Source organism: Lissotriton vulgaris, chromosome 2_1, assembly GCF_964263255.1.
Source record: "Lissotriton vulgaris chromosome 2_1, aLisVul1.2, whole genome shotgun sequence".
In the NCBI taxonomy this organism is placed as follows: domain Eukaryota; kingdom Metazoa; phylum Chordata; class Amphibia; order Caudata; family Salamandridae; genus Lissotriton; species Lissotriton vulgaris.
Window position 1 is genome coordinate 1,670,510,078 of NC_141687.1, and position 19,185 is coordinate 1,670,529,262.

General features: G+C 42.7%; 1 protein-coding gene across 2 annotated transcripts in view; it reads right to left on the reverse strand.

The window, feature by feature from the left end:
• Window positions 1-19,185, reverse strand: part of RPS6KA1 (ribosomal protein S6 kinase A1) — a 1,033,098-nt gene that overhangs the window by 363,596 nt on the left and 650,317 nt on the right. For both annotated transcript variants that reach the window (XM_086957626.1, XM_086957627.1), the window contains 5 exons: window positions 14,964-15,044; window positions 11,194-11,273; window positions 4,407-4,513; window positions 3,998-4,035; window positions 3,592-3,734 (listed from right to left, as the gene is read on the reverse strand). In XM_086957626.1, coding sequence (XP_086813752.1) covers window positions 3,592-3,734; window positions 3,998-4,035; window positions 4,407-4,513; window positions 11,194-11,273; window positions 14,964-15,044 — 449 coding nt within the window. The remainder of the gene's footprint in view (window positions 1-3,591; window positions 3,735-3,997; window positions 4,036-4,406; window positions 4,514-11,193; window positions 11,274-14,963; window positions 15,045-19,185) is intronic.

Sequence of the window (19,185 nt, forward strand, 5' to 3'; positions counted from 1 at the left end):
GTGCCGACTGTGCAGGTCCCTGCCCTGCTTCTGCCACAGGTGGCGCTCCCAGAGTGGTAGTCTGATCGGAAAATAGATGCTCATGCCCAGATGCTCTAGCTATCACACTTTCCCGGCCCAATCCAGTCACTAGCAGGGCCGGACTGGGAACCCAAAGCAGCCCTGGCAATGATGAGAGATCAGCCCCCTGCTGCTTTTGTTACTGGGGGCCGATATAGCAGCACTGCTACAAAACCAGCCCCCAACCTAAGAGCCTCCCAGGAAAATGCCAGATGCCTGCTGCGGCCAGTCTGGTCCTGGCAACTGGGATGACTCAGGCATGGTAGTTCCTGATCATCTTCCAAACTCTGGGCATCAGAGGTAGCAGCCAAAAGAGATACAGGAGTTCCATGCCTGGCTGATTCAGACTCCCACATGGTAGTTGTGTGTTATATTAGGATATATTGTAAAGCGCATGGCTGCCCCAGCAACGGGGCGTCCCAGCGCTAGTCTTAGAATGAGAAGAGAATGGACAGAGGATTAAGGGGGAGAATAGCCAGGTCTTCAAGGCTTTTCATAAAGCCCAGTGCTTATGAGTGCTCCTGATGGACAGAGGTAGTGCATTACAGAGGGCAGGGGCTTTGGCACAGAAAGAGGGCCCTCCTGCTCGTGCCCTATTGACACGCAGGACACAGGCCAAATAAAGGTTGGCTGAGCACAGGGCTCGCAAAGGAACATATGGGTGGAGCACAATGGATTGAAGCATTTTCCCAAAGTATGCTTTGAGCCACTCCCAAAGTATGGAAGCAGAGAAATGGGCCGATAATTTAACAGGATGTTAGGGTCGGCGGTGGGCTTTTTCAAGATAGGCCTAACTTTAGCTGCTTTCCATATTGTTGGGAAATCGGCATCCGTGAAGGATTTATTGAATAGGTTTGTAAGATGTTCCACCAATACCGGCGCAAATATGGGAAAAAGTTTAGGGGAGATGTGGTCAGTGGATGTCCCTGACTTAATTTTTAGTCCGGCCGACAAGGTTGCCTCGCAATCACATTTAATGAATTCCTCCATGATGTATAGAGGTCTGATGGTGAAATACCCAGGGCATCTGACGGAGTTGGGTTAGGATGGGAGGGAAAAGAGGTGAATGGTGGTAATTTTGTCCAGTGCTGTCTCTATGGCGAGGTAGAGTTGTACTGCCGCAGTGCTAGCACTTGAGAAAAAAATGTGTGTGTTTAAGTAAAATTTTCTTTTTAAACAGTGGTAAAGTAATTGTTTTCAAAGATCTCTGTAATGTGGATCCATTTACTCATGCCGTTTTTATTTTGACCATTGGAAAGGAAAAATTTAGTAAATAATGATCTGCCCAGAGCAATGGAATAGGAGAAGCTACTGTCAGATCGGGGGAATTGGTAAAAAGAAGATCCAATGTATGACCGGCTTGGTGTGAGGGGCCTATGATCTTCCGATCAAGTCCCAGAGTATTCATACTAGACATTAACTTCTCTGTGTCTAAATCAGATAGTATGTCCGCATGATAATTAAAATCCCCTAATAGAAGAAATTTGTCAGAGGCAAGGACATGAGGTGCAATGATTTCAAGCAATATATTGGCAAAATCTCCTTTAGCGCCAGGGGGGCGGTATATTAAGGCTCCTTTCCAGATGTTATTCGGTTTTCCCTCAATCTGAAATATGATAACTTCTATGCAATTGGAGACAACATTTTCCAAACTAACCACATTCACGTTCTTTTTGGCTGCAATCAATAACCCGTCGCCCCCCCCCCCCCCCCCTCACCACTTTGGTTTCTTTCCTATCGAGTCGGGTTATTTCATACTCTGGTGGGAAGGCAATGTGTATATCGGGGGTGGCATATTCATGCAGCCAGGTCTTAGTAATAAAACAGATGTCTAGGGCTGCTGAATCAATTAAGGACCAGATTTCTAATGCGTGCTTGGGGGTGGAGCGGGCGTTAAAATATAGGACATTCAGCGTTTCAGTTGGGCTGTCTGCACTAGAGGGGTTGGAGCCAGAGAGGGAAGGAATCTCCGTCTGATCAGTAGGGTGGGCGGTCAGAGAAATTTGAGGACAACTAGCTATTTCAGAAGCTAGGGTTCCGGTGAGTTTGATCAGAGAAGTATTTAGCTCTCTGATTTTTTCACTAGAGTATCTGAGTATGGTCATGTTGCCAGAGATTTCAGGTTAAAAGTAGGAGATACAATACCGGGCTATAAAGAACCAGGGGTCCATGCGTCTGGCGGCGGTCAGGCGCGGACGGGCGCAGACGGGCTTGCCTTTGGCGCACAGGAGTGTGCTCTGAAGTCAGAGCTGAACCCAAAGCGGGTTCAGGAGGTATAGATTATTTCAAGGTCAGACCCGCAGGCGGTAACCAAACTGGAAGTCTCTGCGGTTCATGGAGCCTGAAGGCACGCCAAAAGGAGACGGCAGGGTGTCAAAGATTTAAAGCATACCTTCCTTAAATGAATAAATCTGTCATTGCAACAGCCTCAGAAATTAATGGTGCATCGGGATCAACAGCTACTCAGTGGGGGACCAAGGAGCATCTTGACGTCCTCACAACTTCTCTGAAGCAGAGTAACAAGCCTGGGATGAGACCCACTTAGACTTCTTGTATTTCATTTTGGATCTTTAGTCAGACCACAACTTGTCACGGGGCAGGGAGGGTTGGGCAGGTGGACAGCCTGGATTTCGACGAGCTGTATCAGGTCTTACGTGGCTTCCTGTGGTGTACAGCGATGTACCTTTTTAGCTTGCGTACTCGGAATGCCTTCAGGTGCATCAGGGCAGATTCATCGAAAGACTTAAGAGTTGTGGCTTGAATCCAAACACCAGAGACACACCTCATGGAGTTCTGTCACAGACATTTGTTTGTGACAAGCTACATGGTTTAAACCTTGTAGGGGTTTAGGAAGAGACATGTTCCCCTGTACACGTGAGACAAATACTGGGAGAAAAAAACTTGTTAAGTTACTAGACAAAGTTGGGAACTAGCCCTGCATCTACATAGGAAAGCGTGGAAAGAAAGGAACCAATATCAGTACACTTGAGTGACACCTATATGTCGCTTCAATCGTCACTTCCAGGATAGAGCTGTGTCGACTTGGAGCTGCACAACACTACCTTCCGGCGTGCAGGGGCTATGCTGAAACATTTTTGGGATCCACACTGCTGCCTGGGGATAGTCTAAAGGTGAGGAATCTGCAATTAGGAGTATCCATCAGAAAATCAATTTAAAAGAGGGTTCAAGAGATACCTTGAGGTATTAAAAGAAAATGGTCACATGAGCTGTATTGGATTTGTTAAATAGATGGACCAAGACAAAGGATGGAGCCAAGAGTGATAGGGAAAGAGAAAGAAGGAATTAAAAAAGGTGGAAAACTTTAGTCCCAGGTGAGGAGAAAAACAGGCGGCAAGAGATCGAGACCTGCGAGTGGGGAGAGATGAGCAAATGAAAGTTAAAATAGCACAGGTCAAACAGAAGGGCAGAGGAGGGAGTAAAGGCATGGGTGGAATAAGGAGCTCTGAAAAATGTAGATGGGACAAGAAAAGATATTAAAAGGCACAGAAAAGAGCTCACTCACTCCCATACCATGAGGACACCGTAGGACCACCAGTCTGCACTGTGCGTGTGCCCCTGGCGGTTGACCACTTCAGGAGCCATGTACTCCACTGTACCGCAGAAAGAGTAGGCCTTCTTCTCGTGATCTATGGCTTCTTTGCTTAATCCAAAATCTGCATGAGAAAAAAACATATGAAGCAGTTCAAATGGACATGGGCAAACACAGATACAATTCAAAGGCTCATCACCATAGGCACCCCTAAGAGGAAGCCATAGTAGAAAGGAACCAGTTATAACAAGGAAGAGGGCATGTCTAGAGATAACATTATTAGTCCAGAGTGTCAAGTTTTAGAAGAAGGTGCAGCACAAGCTATGTTTGGAGGAATACTATGTAACCACTTGACAAGCACTTTGAAGCAAACAAAGGAGTTTATACCTGTTAATTTGATGTGTCCTTCCTCATCCAGAAGAATACTGCAAAACACAAGGAAATAGTGAGAATGAAGCCGCTGAGGTACCAGCTAAAGAAAGTGGAAATTAGGCTAGCAAGTGCCAGGGTGGAAATGTGGCTTCCAAGTGCTGACAAGGGAATCAGCGGGCAGGCACTGGAGAGGCAATCCGGCCGCCAATAGCTGGGACTTTAACTTTAGAGCATCTGTTGCCAATCTCCCAAAACGGAATTCCCAGTTTTTGGCACCACATAGTACTTACCAACATCTCATGGGTTCCCACAACCAGAGCCCTCCACCAACATTATTTGCCAGCATGTAATTCTTCATTGAGATAGAAAAATGAATCCTTCAATTAAATAACGTAGCTGATGGACAAACTTTGCCAGCACATACTTCTCTGGTTTGAGGTCTCTGTATATGATTCCCAGGCTGTGAAGGTGATCGAGGCCCAGAGCCAGCTCTGCCAGGTAAAACTTGACATCTTCCTCAGTGAACATCACCTGGAGAAAGAACAGGGAAGGATTTAGACACCTGATGGTATGTGAGAACAGGGATAAAGATTGGAGCAAGAAGATTAAAGGTCAAGGGACAAAAAGTGGTGGCAAATGTCAGAGAGCAAGAATATTACCCAATTGTGGAGTTAGAGAGGGAGCACTAGGGTTGATTAGATACAGACCAGATTGGTTAAGGGCCACCTGCAGCCACATGAGTGGCAGCTACAGAGTCAGGCGTTAGGTACACAGATTAGCCAGTATAGGGGAGGAGGGTCCATGGAGGGAACAAAAACAGTTAGGTACTGTGATCAGAATGTACAAATTACTGACTGCACTAATCCTAATACAAGTTGTCCAAAGTTCTGTGACCACTTAATAGACCTCTTTTTTTATTGTTCACAGCAAGAAACATAAGCAGATACAAATACAAAGAAAAAAGAAGAAAAATAAATAATAAATAAGACCAGCGTTCATTTGCAGGCATGAATAAATTCATTATAAAAGAACAGATTAATCAAGACAGCGCAGTTCATCCTGCCCACAATGGTTGACCCCTTAGCGATCCATCGATTTCCTATACAATTCATCAATCATCTACTGTCAATCCTCATAATAGTCTCGAAATGAACCCCAAATTTTTATGCCCAATTTTTTCTTTCTAATACCCCTAATAGAAAAGAGACCCCACTCCAAATTAAATAGATTGTACATTTTAGCTCGCCATTGATGAAAGTCAGGTGGTTTCTCCTGGAGCCACTCAGTGGCTATACATAATCGTGCAGCAGTCATAGAAAAAAAAAAATGGCGATATTGATATAGTGGGTCCATTGGCCTATCTATGGGTATTTTCCCCAGTAGCATCATGGCGGGTGTGATATCTATAGGCATTTTAATTACCATTGACAAAAACGTTCAAATTTCTGCTATAAAACATTTACGTTTAACAGCTAAAAACAAGCATTTACAATGCAATAGGTGTCGTAGCATTAAAGTTTGAGTTATTGACATTGTGTATGACAATGCGTCGCATAAAATTTTTAGCAAACTTTGAATTGGTGAGCAGTGAGAGTGTGTGCAAGAGTATGCTGTTCTTGAAAGCAGTGTGGTAGAGAGTGCAGGAATTTGGGTGACCTGAGCAATGTGGATGATGCACCTCACGCACAGGGTTGACGCAGTTATTATTCACACAGGTCTGATGATGCACCTTACGCACGGGGCTGACGCAGTTATTATTCACACAGCTCTGACTATGCACCTCAGGCACGGGCTCACAGCTGTTATTATTCACACAGCTCTGATGATGCACCCGAGGCTCACAGCTGTTATTTTTCACACAGCTCTGATGATGCACCTCACGCATGGGGCTGACGCAGTTATTATTCACAGCTCTGATGATGCACCTCACGCACGGGCTCACAGCTGTTATTATTCACACAGTTTTGATGATGCACCTAACGCACGGGGCTGACGCCTCCTGAAAGTGCCTGTATTTCTGAGCCTCCCTTGAAACTTGAAAGAGAGGCAAATACCAACACCAACGAGAAAACAAACTGTGCTGCGTTGGAGTCCTTACCAAACGTTCAAAGGCTGTTGTACTACACCTTTCTGGTGTTCACAGATTCAATGCATATCCGCTTCTACTTTAGGATGTTTTTAAAAGGATTAACTAACCACAACAGCATGGACATGAAGTGTTTGGCTCATGCTGGTTTATCCTCCGCTCTATGGTTTTTAACTGAGGCCAGTAACTAAATGTAATCCGAGACGATCCACAACAGAGGCCGGTTATCACAGAATTCAGTATGCGAGGCTTATCTAGCCCTCCTCTCAATTGTCCTCTCTTTCAGGCTTTGGCTAGAATACTGCAAAGTATGTCATCATGTTTTTCTTTCTATGCCCTAACCACAGATTGATGACCACATCATTCTATATTCCCTTTCTCTGTGCCCCCAACTCATGTTGTTTACTGTTGCATTCCATGTCTCAGGACTGATGTGCAGGAAAGGAAAATGAGCTCTCTAAAGGTCCACATGATCAAACAGAATATGCAGCTGCTGGCATGCAGCACTGAAACACAGATAAGTCAATTTGTAGAGATTACCTTGGATCCCGGTTCCCCCTCAACTTTCAGAATCTTACCCGTTTTTTCTATCCCAGCACTCCTTACTGTGCTAAAGATAAAACTACAGGTCACAACATAGCACACCAGTGGACCCGTTTATGTATGGCACCTTCAGTCAATTTACGTTCTTAAATTGTTGATTTTGCTTTTCCAAATATGGCGATAGATGCTCACGTCAATGTACGACAAATACTTTTGGTGTCGCACATAATACAGACTTATCTGGAAGCTATGGCCCAAAATGCAAGGAGCTAGAACAGTTCGCCACATCACTCAAACTAGAGAGGTTTCACTGTAGCCCATAATTCTAGTCACGTCCTCTCTATGGTCCTTTACTCAGAAAATCCCGAGTTAAGCAGTCTAGACTTCTCTCGCCCAGCTCACCCCTCATTACTCTAGAGTCCTCACCTTAGGCTGGTTGGTGATCATGGGGGCGCTGTTAGACCAGCCTGCGGAGAGAGGCTGTGAGGGCTCAAACATTGCATGGAGAGCTGGATAAAGCGCCACCTACCAGCTAGTACAATAACACTGTGCATGCGTCAAAGTAACTAGTACCAATAACAAACTACGCATGTGCTGTTAAAAAACACCGTGAGAGTGCACATGCGCTGTTTAAGGTGAAGGGTAGCAGGGCCGCGCCTGCGCAATAATATCAGCGAAAAGTAGATGCCGGGGTTCGTTCTTTGGTATCCCGTCTGAGAGTTGTAGCTGCTTACTACACGAACAGGCATTGGCAAAAGCCATTGTGTCTGGCGATGGTCCCATTATTTTCGTTTAACTTTTCTCACATACATACATACATGCATGCCAGCGCCCCGATTCGAGCGGGAAACTAACTATTTGCAGAAGTCCGGAGTGGCGGTAAGTGGGCCTTAGTTGTAGGGGGGGTCTTGGTGCGCTCATGTGTGTGTGTGTGTGTGTGTGTGTGTGCGCGTGTGTGTGTATGTATGTGTGCGACGGGGGTGTGTGTCTCTGTATGTGTGCGTGCATGGCCGCTCGTGTGTGTGTGTGTGTGTGTGTGTGTCTGTGTGTGCGCATGCGTGTGTGTTGGAGCTTCCAGGAGACAGGAGATGGCCACAGCGTGCGCGCGCGCGGGCCGCTCTGATCGATGATTTTGGGATGCACGCGGTCAGCTCCTGTCTCCTGGAAAGCTGAGTCGCTAACTATAGGTCTCTGGCGAGACAGCGCTTCGCACTGTAAACGCCACGAGACCTAAAAATATGTGTACTATCTGCGCCATCAGCCTTACAACGAAAACATTTACCCTCATTCCCTCCCCCCATTTTGCCATCCGAACGGGAATATAGTATAAATCAAACAGCATCTTAAAAAATTGGGCTTTTAAATTTGCAGACATTAATGCCTCAGTAGACTTCAAAAGCAAATCTTCTACAACTATGTCTGGGTCGTCTAATGCACAAACCCACTTCAGCCTTACATTGTCGAGGTCATCAGTTCTCTCCATAAGCAATATTTGATACAACATTCCTATTTTAATCTGTTTTCTAACCCCTTCAACTACTTTATTTTTTTGCAGTGCAATCTTACCTCGAAATAAGTAATCCCGTATTTGTAGAAATTTAAAGAAATAAGTTCTAGGGAAAGAAAATTGTTCCTTTAACTCATCAAATGACTTATGAGTCCCGTCTTCAAATCCCCCCAGCCATCTAACCCCCTTCCTCTGCCACTTTATTGCCATATCATCAGAAAATATCCCTGGAAGGTGCCTAGAGGCTTTAAAAGGAGTATAATAGGAGATTTTACCAATTGCCGTTACTTTAGCAAGCCATTTCAAGACTTTAGCTGCACTGATCAATACCTTGAAACGTGTCCGTTTATAGTAGCTTTCATCCGGCTCAATAAATAAGCATTGTTTTGCAACTGGGCCCAACAGCATTTCAAAAATAGAAGGAGCAGTAGCCGTATCCGCCCCTATTTCACCCGTAATCAATACCCTCATCTTCAATAAAAAACAAGTTACATAATATAAGAAAAAATCAGGTAGCGCCATCCCCCCCCCCCCAACTAGAGGTAAAATCATATATTTCATTGCTCGTTTAGGTAAGCCTGGACTCCAAATAAATTTGACACACATCGACTGTAAAGTCTGTATCCTATTTCTAGATATTTCTAAAGGTATTGACCTATACAGGTAAATAACCTTTGGTAGTACATTCATTTTTATAATATTTGAGTGACCAATGATGGTAAGGTGTAATCGTTCACATCTACCTAAAGATTTATTAATTTTAGCCATCAATGAGCTCAAATTTCCATCGACCAGTTCGGTCATATTCGCCTTTAGCTGTATCCCTAAATACATTGCCTCTTTAACTACCCTCTCGTCCTGCCAAGCTAAAGTATCAGAGCACAAAATCTGCGTCTTGGATACGTTAAGCTTGTATCCCGATACACTACCAAACTCCTTCGCCAATCGCTCTATCTCTACAATAGCAGTAGCTGGATTTGCTGTTGCCACAGCAATGTCCTCCGTGTACGTGAAAACAGAAAAAGTATAACCCAATGCTCGATAAGGTGGAATCAGTCCATTTCTGGTCAATTGTTCAATAAAAGGGTTGATCTATAGGGCAAACAAAAGGGGAGAAAACGGGCAGCTTTGGCGAGTTCCACGAGTTATATTCAAAGAGTCCGAAAGTAATCCCATAGCCGAGATCTTAGCCATAGGGGTTAAATAAAGAGACTGTAAAGCAACAATACATTTCTGCCCAAATCCCATTTTATCCATAAGTCTCCACATATAGCCCCAATGAACACGATCAAACGCTTTCTCAGCGTCAAGTAAGATAAGCGCTAAATCGTTTTTCTTTGCTGCCGCAATATCAAAAAGCGTAATTACCTTGTTGACATGACCTACAGTTCCCCTTTTCGGTATACAGCCGTGCTGTTGTTGTGAGACTAAAGACGCCATAACTACTGATAATCGATTTGCCAAGATCTTAGAGTAGATTTTATTATCAGCATTTAGTAAAGATATAGGACGATAAGATCCCACTAGATCCAGTTGCTTACCCTTCTTACAAAACACAGCTATTGTGGCGTCTGACCATGATTTGGGAGGAAAGCCCAACTGACTTAATAGACCTCTTAAGGGACATTCCAATAAACAACCTAAGGCAGTGCGCCATAGCAGGTTCAGCCAGATTTACGTTTTGGGGAGACAGGTACACCAGCATAAGAGGCTCTGCTCCTTTATGTCTTAGTTGGCATCACACTTCAGCACTTGCCTCTCATTTTACATGCAAGGGCACAAAGACCCCTGGAGGCAACAGTCATCTGGAGAAAGAGGAGTATGGGAGTTGTCAAAACAAGGGTCACTACAGCAGAGGTGCTCGATGTAGCTCCAGGTTAGTCTAATCATGCAATATTTCATAACAGCCACATGATATGAAAACGATTGTCATTTATATCCCTTGTATGTAAATGTACAGTTTTTATTGTATTTTCGGATATACACTAGACTATTACTACAGCAAACTTTGAAACATTGAATAAAATACTATAGCTGTGTGTAGACATTGGTGTAAACAAGGGATACGGTTCTGGTTCCCAGTCCGGCCCTGAGGATAATACAGGACTCTTAGGCTGGTGAAGTGGGCAAAATGACAGAAACAGCCTCCACAGAGTATAAAAGCCAAGATGGTGCTGGATCCAGCTTATAGTTTGTCTTCAGATGAGTCATGAGGAAGAAGCGTCAGGATTTTTTAATTTGTTAACACTGTGTAGGTCTTGGTCCAACACAGCGATCCAAAGATCTGCACTGTGGAACAGCAATCAACACGTTAAGTCTTTAAAATCAAATAGGGAGAACTGCTTCTCTATTAGAATAATGTCCAATACATCATCTTGAGTGGGACAAAGTGAAAATAAGGGACAACTTGCCCATGATTAGTGGGGGTTTATCCCTCTCCTTAGCTACAAACCTCTAAATGCTCCATGTAGCACTGAATTCAAATGCAAAAGATCCTAAATAAAGAGGTTTCAATACTTACTTGTACAACATGTTGCAGAGGTATGCAATCAGGCCAGGGATACACAGAACATAGGTAGTGCATGCAAAACATGCATAGGTTAGCTTTGGAAAACAGGCGTTGACATGAATTGCATTGCTTGAATCATCAATAAACATGCAAACACAAGAGATGGAAGTTGTCTTGTTTCACAAGCCACAAGGAGGATCAGACATTTTACAGCTGTAGAGCCTCATTAGTGGATAAATGAGTGCATGGACAGGCATACTCAAAATCCCAGGTGGGAGGCCTTTGGCCACGTTGGGCCCGTGGGGCACTTTAAAGTGTTAGGCCAAATAGAACACATGATATGGAAGAGATTGGGAAGTGGCAACAACAAATAACAGAAATGAGCACCTGCTTATCAGTGCAAACTATACAAAGAAACCAAAAGACAGAATGGGCAGAAGGGAAGGTGACAGAAGGTGACATTTAAGAAAAGAGGCAAGAAAGTAAAGAAACAAAACCATAAGGAGTAAACCAATAAAATGAGAACATATTTAGTGAGGAAGCCACAAAAATAAAACCAAACTCACTTCCTTGGAAAGCCGTGTGAAGAGGTCCCCGCCTCGGAGAAAGTCTAGAATGAGGTAGAGCTTTCCTTCAGTCTGAAATGCTAAAAGGAAAAAATGGTCAAGTCAAGCCTTTCGTAACCTGCGTTCTTCAGTAATGCTCTGAAGCCTGCGCCCACCCAAGCTTCTCTCACTTGGCCACTCCGAGTGCTAGCCACCGAGCCTCGAGCAGCCTGTGAACACACCATCATATGAATGATAAACGTTTTCACCTAGTGGTCAGGGTGTGCTAACCCAATACGCCACATGTTTTTGGGAGTCCCCTGGAGTGCGCTGCTAAGAGGGGTAATCTAGGAATGTGTGGTGTCAGGATCGTGCCTTTGTAAAGCGCCTCTTCACACTATGACCTACTGGTGCTTCTTTTGTGTGGCATTTCAAAGGTGACAGTTTCATAGAGAAAGACCATACTTATCAATTTCCTTATTTTAATTTATTTCATTGTACAGAAAAAAATACAGTAATCAAATTAAAGGAAACTTTTCTTAACATAAGATAAATCTACCAGGATTGGTATCAAGAGGCAAGGAGTCCTATAAACTGAGCTCTAACTGAACGAAGTGCATGAGCCTGGCTTTATAGCTAAAGTGTGTCAACTAGAAAAGGGGATCGGTCTGGTAAAAGGCTTAAGTTGCAGTGCAGGCGCTATACTGTGATCCTCTGGGGATCAATGAAGACCAGACACTTCTGGAAAGATATGTTCACACATCAATGTGTCAGTTAATCAAAGGGCAGCGGTGGTGTGAGTAAGAGGCATCCGAAGAGAAGCTCTATAGCTACACACACTTCGCTAGTGTGAGGATGAAGGCGGACTTCCAGCTACATGAGTATGAGAGCCGGTACGGTCTATAATCAGAGGGTGCAGTGAGACTCCTTTAAGGTCTGAAACAGAATCTTACCTATGTGGAACAGTAACGGGCCACAGTATCAGGTCAGAAAGGGCACACCAGGGCTCTTTGCTATCACTGGCCACCATTCCACATCATGTGTGTATTGCGTTTGAGCCAGTGTGCATACATTCAAACACTTAACGCTACCATGCAATTCCTTGAAATTGTGCCTAGCAGGCCCAGTTCCTACCCACGTATTCTCCGAAGAAAAAAACCTCCAATACAAGAATCTCAGCCAAAAAAGAAAAAGTGGGGAACATCAACCAATTGCCTCTGAAGCGTGGCAGAGATACGTTAGAATAAAAAAACAACACTGGACTGCTAAAAATATATAGAAAGGTTAAAACATTAATTCAATAAATATGCCAAGATTACGAGCATGTTGAGGTTTTTGTAATGCAATAATGACCTAGAAACCGTTAGCCCACGATTAGAAGCAGGCAGAGGAGGACCAGAGTAGCATAGGAGAAAACCTAGATTCCTAGAAAAAGGGTGCAGCCGTGCTGGAGTGAATATACATTGAAAAAGTAAATGGCTGTAATACATGAAAAGTGAAAGATATGCAGAGTGATTAAAGGAAAGAAGACAAAATGGATTGATCAGTGGAGTTTGTACCTCTAGAGAAGCAATGGGCAGGAGCAGCAAAACTGGGAGAAAGACAGCTAGACATAGGAGATACAAATATTGCTTAAGGGAGAGGGCTGATCACTGCTTCCCCACCCTGAGAGAGCATCAATCAGTTTTTTGAAAAATGAACAGCTGGATGACAATTACGAATTTATTTGCAAGACATGAATGAAGTAGGACTTAATACCTCAAAGAGGTGCTCTGCTTGATCAGTGGTTACAAATTGAACTTTAACTGTTTCAGGTTATTATCAATCAGATATGAACGGTAGAGACTGAGCTTAAGATAAAAGGAACCAACAAACAGTATGAATATTTTATTTCTTGTGGTTTACAGCTGTGCCATTTTGCAGCAAGGTCCTTCGTCTGAAGGAATGGTAGAACTAATTGATAAAGAGAAGTGTTAACTACTACTAGAAATTGTGTTGCGAATCGGAGGGCTAGGAAACCGAAATGAAATTAAGGATCTTCTGAGCGGTATGTAACTGTTACAACGCAACTTTTACCACGCATACTGTTACCACGCATACCATTACAACGCAGGATCCTTTACAACGCATACCTTTACAACGCATGACATTACATCGCAGATACTATTACACCGCATGCCATTACAACGTAAGTATAGGTAAGTATATCATTTTATTTTACCTTTTTTTAATTTCCAAAATATTATAAATTAAATAAAATAAATTAATTCAAGTAATTTTATATATAGTGTGGGGTACAGGGGTATTTTTAGGGTTCAGGGCTGGGTTTGGGTTTTGTGGTACAGGGGTATTTTTAGGGTTCAGGGCTGGTTTTGGGGTACAGGGGTATTTTTAGGGTTCAGGGCTGGGTTTGGGTTTTGGGGTACAGGGGTATTTTTAGGGTTCAGGGCTGGGTTTGGGGGTACAGGGGTATTTTAAGGGTTCAGGGCGGGGTTTGGGTTATGGGGTACAGGGGTATTTTTAGGGTTCAGGGCTGGGTTTGGGTTATGGGGTACAGGGGTATTTTTAGGGTTCAGTATTATAAATTTTTTTAAATTAAATAAAATACATTTATTTTAGTAATTTTAATATTTATTTAAAAAAGTATATATATACATAATTTTAAAATTACAATGACATTAATATAAAATGTATTAATTGCAAATTAAATATTTGTTAATCACATTTTTTTAAAAAATATATAATAATATTAAAAAATAATATACTTACCTATACTTATGTTGTAATGGTATGCGTTGTAATAGTATCTGCGATGTAATGTAATGCGTTGTAAAGGTATGTATTGTAAAGGGTCCTGCGTTGTAAATATTGCGTTGTAATGGTATGCGTGGTAAAAGTATGCGTTTTAACGTCATACATCCCTTCTGAGCGGGTTAATATGCTAGAGGTATTCTATATAGTTTAAGACAGTTTAAATTTGGTTTCAAATTATTCAGCAATGGATTTTCCTATATCAATCTGTTGTGAATACTTGACTGATTTGGAGCTGCCATGAAGGAGTCTTGGATTTTAAATTGAGAAATATCATTGACTCCAATAATTTAACTATTTAATTCACCATTCATTAGAGTCCCAGGACATCAATAATAATGTGCAACGTCTCTTGGCAGTGGAGGAAATGTGTTTCCAATAGAAGAGTGGGGAAAAAAATATATAAAGTATTTTTAGTTCGTTTAGCAAGGTGGATGGCCAGATGCTACAAGTCATAATTGTGTGACTCCACCAATTAAGACAAGGATCGAGGAAGTAAGTGACTAGATTAGATCAAGCTAAAAGAGGTGTTTAAGTCACTGTAATATATATCGGAGCAGAGAGGAGTAAGACATGGGCCGCTAACTGAGAAGCAAAATAGTGACTGACTGGTCTTAACATAAGGGGTCCGTAGACAAAAGCAACAGTGGAGACAGACAGGAGGAGAGAGAGAGCATTTGATTAACACTTCAGCAAAGGCAAGGAAGGGCCTCCCAGGATAAACGTAAACATGGAAACACCTCCATGTTTTCAAGGCGTTCCTGTAGTTGCCAGCAAGCCCAGCCTCTTAGGATGAGAGATGCTTCTGGCATGCAACAGTGGAGTGCTCCCGAGACAAATCTGTTGGAATAAAAGACTAGCCAGGATTCGATTTATCAGAATGTACCTTACCAAAAATGGCTACCTGTGCAAAACACGTGACGACGGACACTTTTTGTCACAAATACAGTACTGGATTTATAAAAAACTGATGTACTTACCATAGTGTAATTTCACCACAAAAGGGTGGTTCACGTCTGCAAGAATATCTCGTTCCATTTTTGTTCGCACTCGATCCCGTACTGTGGAGAGAATAAAGCAAGCTCAGAAATTTTTGGAAGGCCCTGCTGTTCATTCACTCCCAGCATACTTCAAGAAAACAATGTGCTGAACTTGGTCATCCCTGCTCTGAACATTCCTCTGTGACCCCCCCCCCCCCCCCCCCGCCCCCCCGATATGAAGCATAAACTTGGCTTAACCACTTCTCTAAGTATACGCACAAGCCGTCCCTATGAACTGTGTGCTGGGTTTCTTGACCAATTTCCTATAGCCATTATTATTTTCCAGTGACTGCTCCTCATCCTTGTTCACAGTCCATTCCTTAACCTGCCCCGCTCCTCATAACTTAATTACTAGGAGCAAAATAAACTGACCTTTACCCCCAAAGCTGGTATCTGCTCACATCTCTCCGCAACCATAATGTGCCACCGACCTTCAGTAAATAGACATCAACCCGTTAGCACATACTCTTCAATTGGCATACTCAATATTCAACTCAATATGGACTGGCTTGACTGATGCTTACACCTTTCAAAGTTGCACATCAAAAGTTAGTTACTTCGTAATATCCATCAGTATGAAAACATACTCACATTTTAAAATGAAATCCTACATTGTATCTACATTCTCTCAAGGAAGGCAAAAAACGCAACTATTAATCTATGAAAAATTATGGGTCATCTTTAGTGTCTGTGCAAAGCAAAAATGTTTCACTGAAGTACAAACCTAAGCACACGGAACTGGTTGGAAGGTGCTTGCAAGATTCCCCCAATTGATTTCTACCCTTTCTCATAACTTTTCTCAATACGTTTTAGTATCTATTTGCTTTGCTAAATCCACTAATAGTGATAAACGACGTGGTCTTTCTAATAATTAAAAAAATGTTCTTCTAAAACTCGTTTAAATAAGGTTTTTAAATTACTACAATAAAGTCCAGAAAACAATACAGGAGGTGAGGGGTTAGGAGAAAATCTGAGCTACCCTCTTGGGATGGAAAAGTAAGGCGAACCTAACCTAATGAAAATAATTTAAAAATGTGCATTTTATGTACCCTTCTGGGGAACGCAACCGTCACAATGAACATTTGTTTTTTAAACCTGCATTATGAATCCGCGTGTATATCAGAATTATTTATATCATTAGAAGCCTCATATCAAAGGGCAAGGAATAGTACGTGTAGCCACAACATCTTTAGATACAAACAATACTTAATAGTAGCCTTTCTTCCCTAATATGTTCCATAAGCAGTATTTATCTCTTAGCTCTCAGAAGCTGTTCTGTGCTTGCTAATACCATACAATACCTCTTTGGCCCATTCAGATTCCTGGTAACGTCCCCTCTCAAGAACCAAATGTACACACAGATAAGTTAGGAGAGGATGAAGCACCTCCCAACCCATTAGAGTGAAGAGACCAGATATCAGCGTCTTGATTGGTACATGGACTTTTCCTGCGAATACAAGGCAGCCAGAACTTACAGGAGTCTGTCTTGTGCATGTGCTATTGTTTGCTATTTTTAGCTCTGTGCCACAATACAGGAGTGTTTCAACTGAAAGTCACGTTGCTGCAGTTAGGCACTTGACTATGTCACGGTAGCAATGACGAGCAGTCGTGGAGTATGACAGGAAATGGAAGACATTAGAAAACTCGGACCTAAAAAGTTATGCGCAATGGAGACATGAAACTATCTGGTGCAACTTCTAATGCTCAATAGTATTAAGATCCGTGAATACTGCTTTTTTTCGCCTAATCTCCATTTATGGTATATTTTGTTAAGGGAATTTGCCTAGTGAATATCACTATTAACCCCTTCGACGATCATGACGAGCTCAGCTCGTCATGAGTTACGCCTGTCGTACGCTCAGGACGAGCTGAGCCCGTCATGTAACGCGGATTTTTTAAAACTCAGCGCACAACGGGGAAACGGCCCGCGCGCATGAGGTTAAGCAGCTCATTATTTTCTTAATCAATACACGGCTACTAATTGTGATTGAATGAAAGCTAGTATTCCACTGTTTTAAAGAAATTTACAGGTACATTTTTGACTTCTTTGTCTAGTGCACACTTATTACAATCGCCAGAAATTTTGTTTTACAACAAGATGCAATTCTATTTGTGCACTGGAAACGTCCTTAAAAGTAATACCATTTGACTTAATAGAAGAAACCCATTCAGTGACAATAAATGCTGCTTAATAACATCAATGTTCATTCATAACATTAATGAAATAAAAAACCTTAAAAAGGTAAATAAACAGAACATTTTAAACTAAGATAGGCACATAAAAAATAGAAGGTGTCAGTACTTTCAGTAGAAAGAGCTAATACCTCAAATATCTTCACAGCACTAGGCACTTATCTTTCTTTAACAAATCACCCTTTGGTCAATATTCACCATTGTTATCCAAGGAGGCTTGATCCGGATCCATTCAAGGATCTTCCTAAGTGTTGCATTATATAGAGGGTATGTCTGAAGGCTATAACTAAGAATAATGGAAAGTAGATTTTCATTAATGTAGTTCATACTCAAGGATGCTCAATAGTATTTTAAAGGGACAAACAGTGCCATCTCCAAAATTCCACCGCCAAAACAAGATCCCTACCTCTAAATAATGTCCAGGTGACTTGGTGCCCAGTCATCCGTGTCCAGTGAAGGAAACAGTTACATTTACTAGTGTTCAGGAACCAAGTGATCCCTACTTTATTCTAACAAATGTACCATTAAGGGTAGGTCCCTTTATCAGGGAACCTGCCAATTATGGGGCACACATGGCAAATCGGGGCAAAACAAGAGGCTACTGAATGGGTTTAAGGATAGCCTTGAACACAGTTTCAGCCTCCAACATCTCTGGAATCTGGAGGGTTAGAAATATGGTTCAGATAGTTTTGGATGCAGGGAGATCAGCTCCCAGCAGAGAAACCTGGACCCAAGCAGGTATGAGAAGGCTGGCCACCTTCTGATCCCTCTAGTGCTGAAATAAGGTGAATAAGAGCAAAGAATAGGTATGGTGTATGATTGGGTTGGAGAGGATGTAGGCTGCCTCTTCATAATTTTTAAGGTGATGGAGCAGTTCATGAAGGGGAAGGATGAGTCAACACTTGGGACAAAGAGAACGAGATCCTATCACACAGGTTTTGAGAAGTGAGTATGTGCAGGTGGGGACGGGTATTGGGGGCCTTATGGAGGTCAGCACTCCATCAATGAAGAATAAAATCACATTTCCAAATGCACAAGTTATCCTTCATACATGTTGTAAACATTGCTATTTCTCAATAACACCATTGTTAACCAAGAAGAGCGAGGACATCTGAAAAAGTTATTCTTACAAAAATCATACAACAAAAAATAAAGTCTCCGAGATAACTAAGCTATTGGTATGTATGTATAGGCATTTATATAGCGCACTACTTACCCGTAGGGTCCCAAGGCGCTTCGACCGCTGCGAAACCCTTCCTGGCTTCCCTGAGAGATGGTCCCTTAATGGGTATCTCCAGGGTGAGACCAGGCATCCCCAGCGGTCTGGTGGGGCCGTTAGTGAAGATGAGGCAAGCTAATGCCCAGAGTTGCCGAGTGTGATCGCTGATCAGAGTGGGCACCGAGGCGAGAGAATTATCGAGTCCGCTGACCCTGGTCCCGAAACCTGCCGCGCCGGGAATCAAACCCTGGTCCCGGGCCGTCCTCTGCTCTCGGGTCTGCCGCCTCTAACCAGTGAGCCACACTACTTCACTACATGGTGTTACTGTGCCACTGAGTTGAGTAACAAACATCAGTTACCAGCCAATACTGCTTAAAGACCACCTGAGGGTGAACATGTGCTTTGGATATGAACTCTTTATGTTATGCCCACATGATGTGGTGTCCCTTACAAAGTGGAAACCGATTTCAACCCATGGATAAGAAGGATCATAAACTGAACAGAAACCCAAGTTTCACAATGACACACTCTCTGTTCTGTTATGTTAATAACAATTTCTTAAGCGCACGTACACCCTTGGGTTTCTTGGCGCTGTAGGTTCATGACACTAGACACAGATCTTAAGCATAGGGCTGTTGGAAGAGCCACGTTTTTAAAGACTTTCGAAATGCCAAAAGATCATTGCTCTGTCTAATACAAAGGGGAAGAGCATTCCAGAGAGAAGCAGCCAGGTGGTGAAAGCAGCTGCCA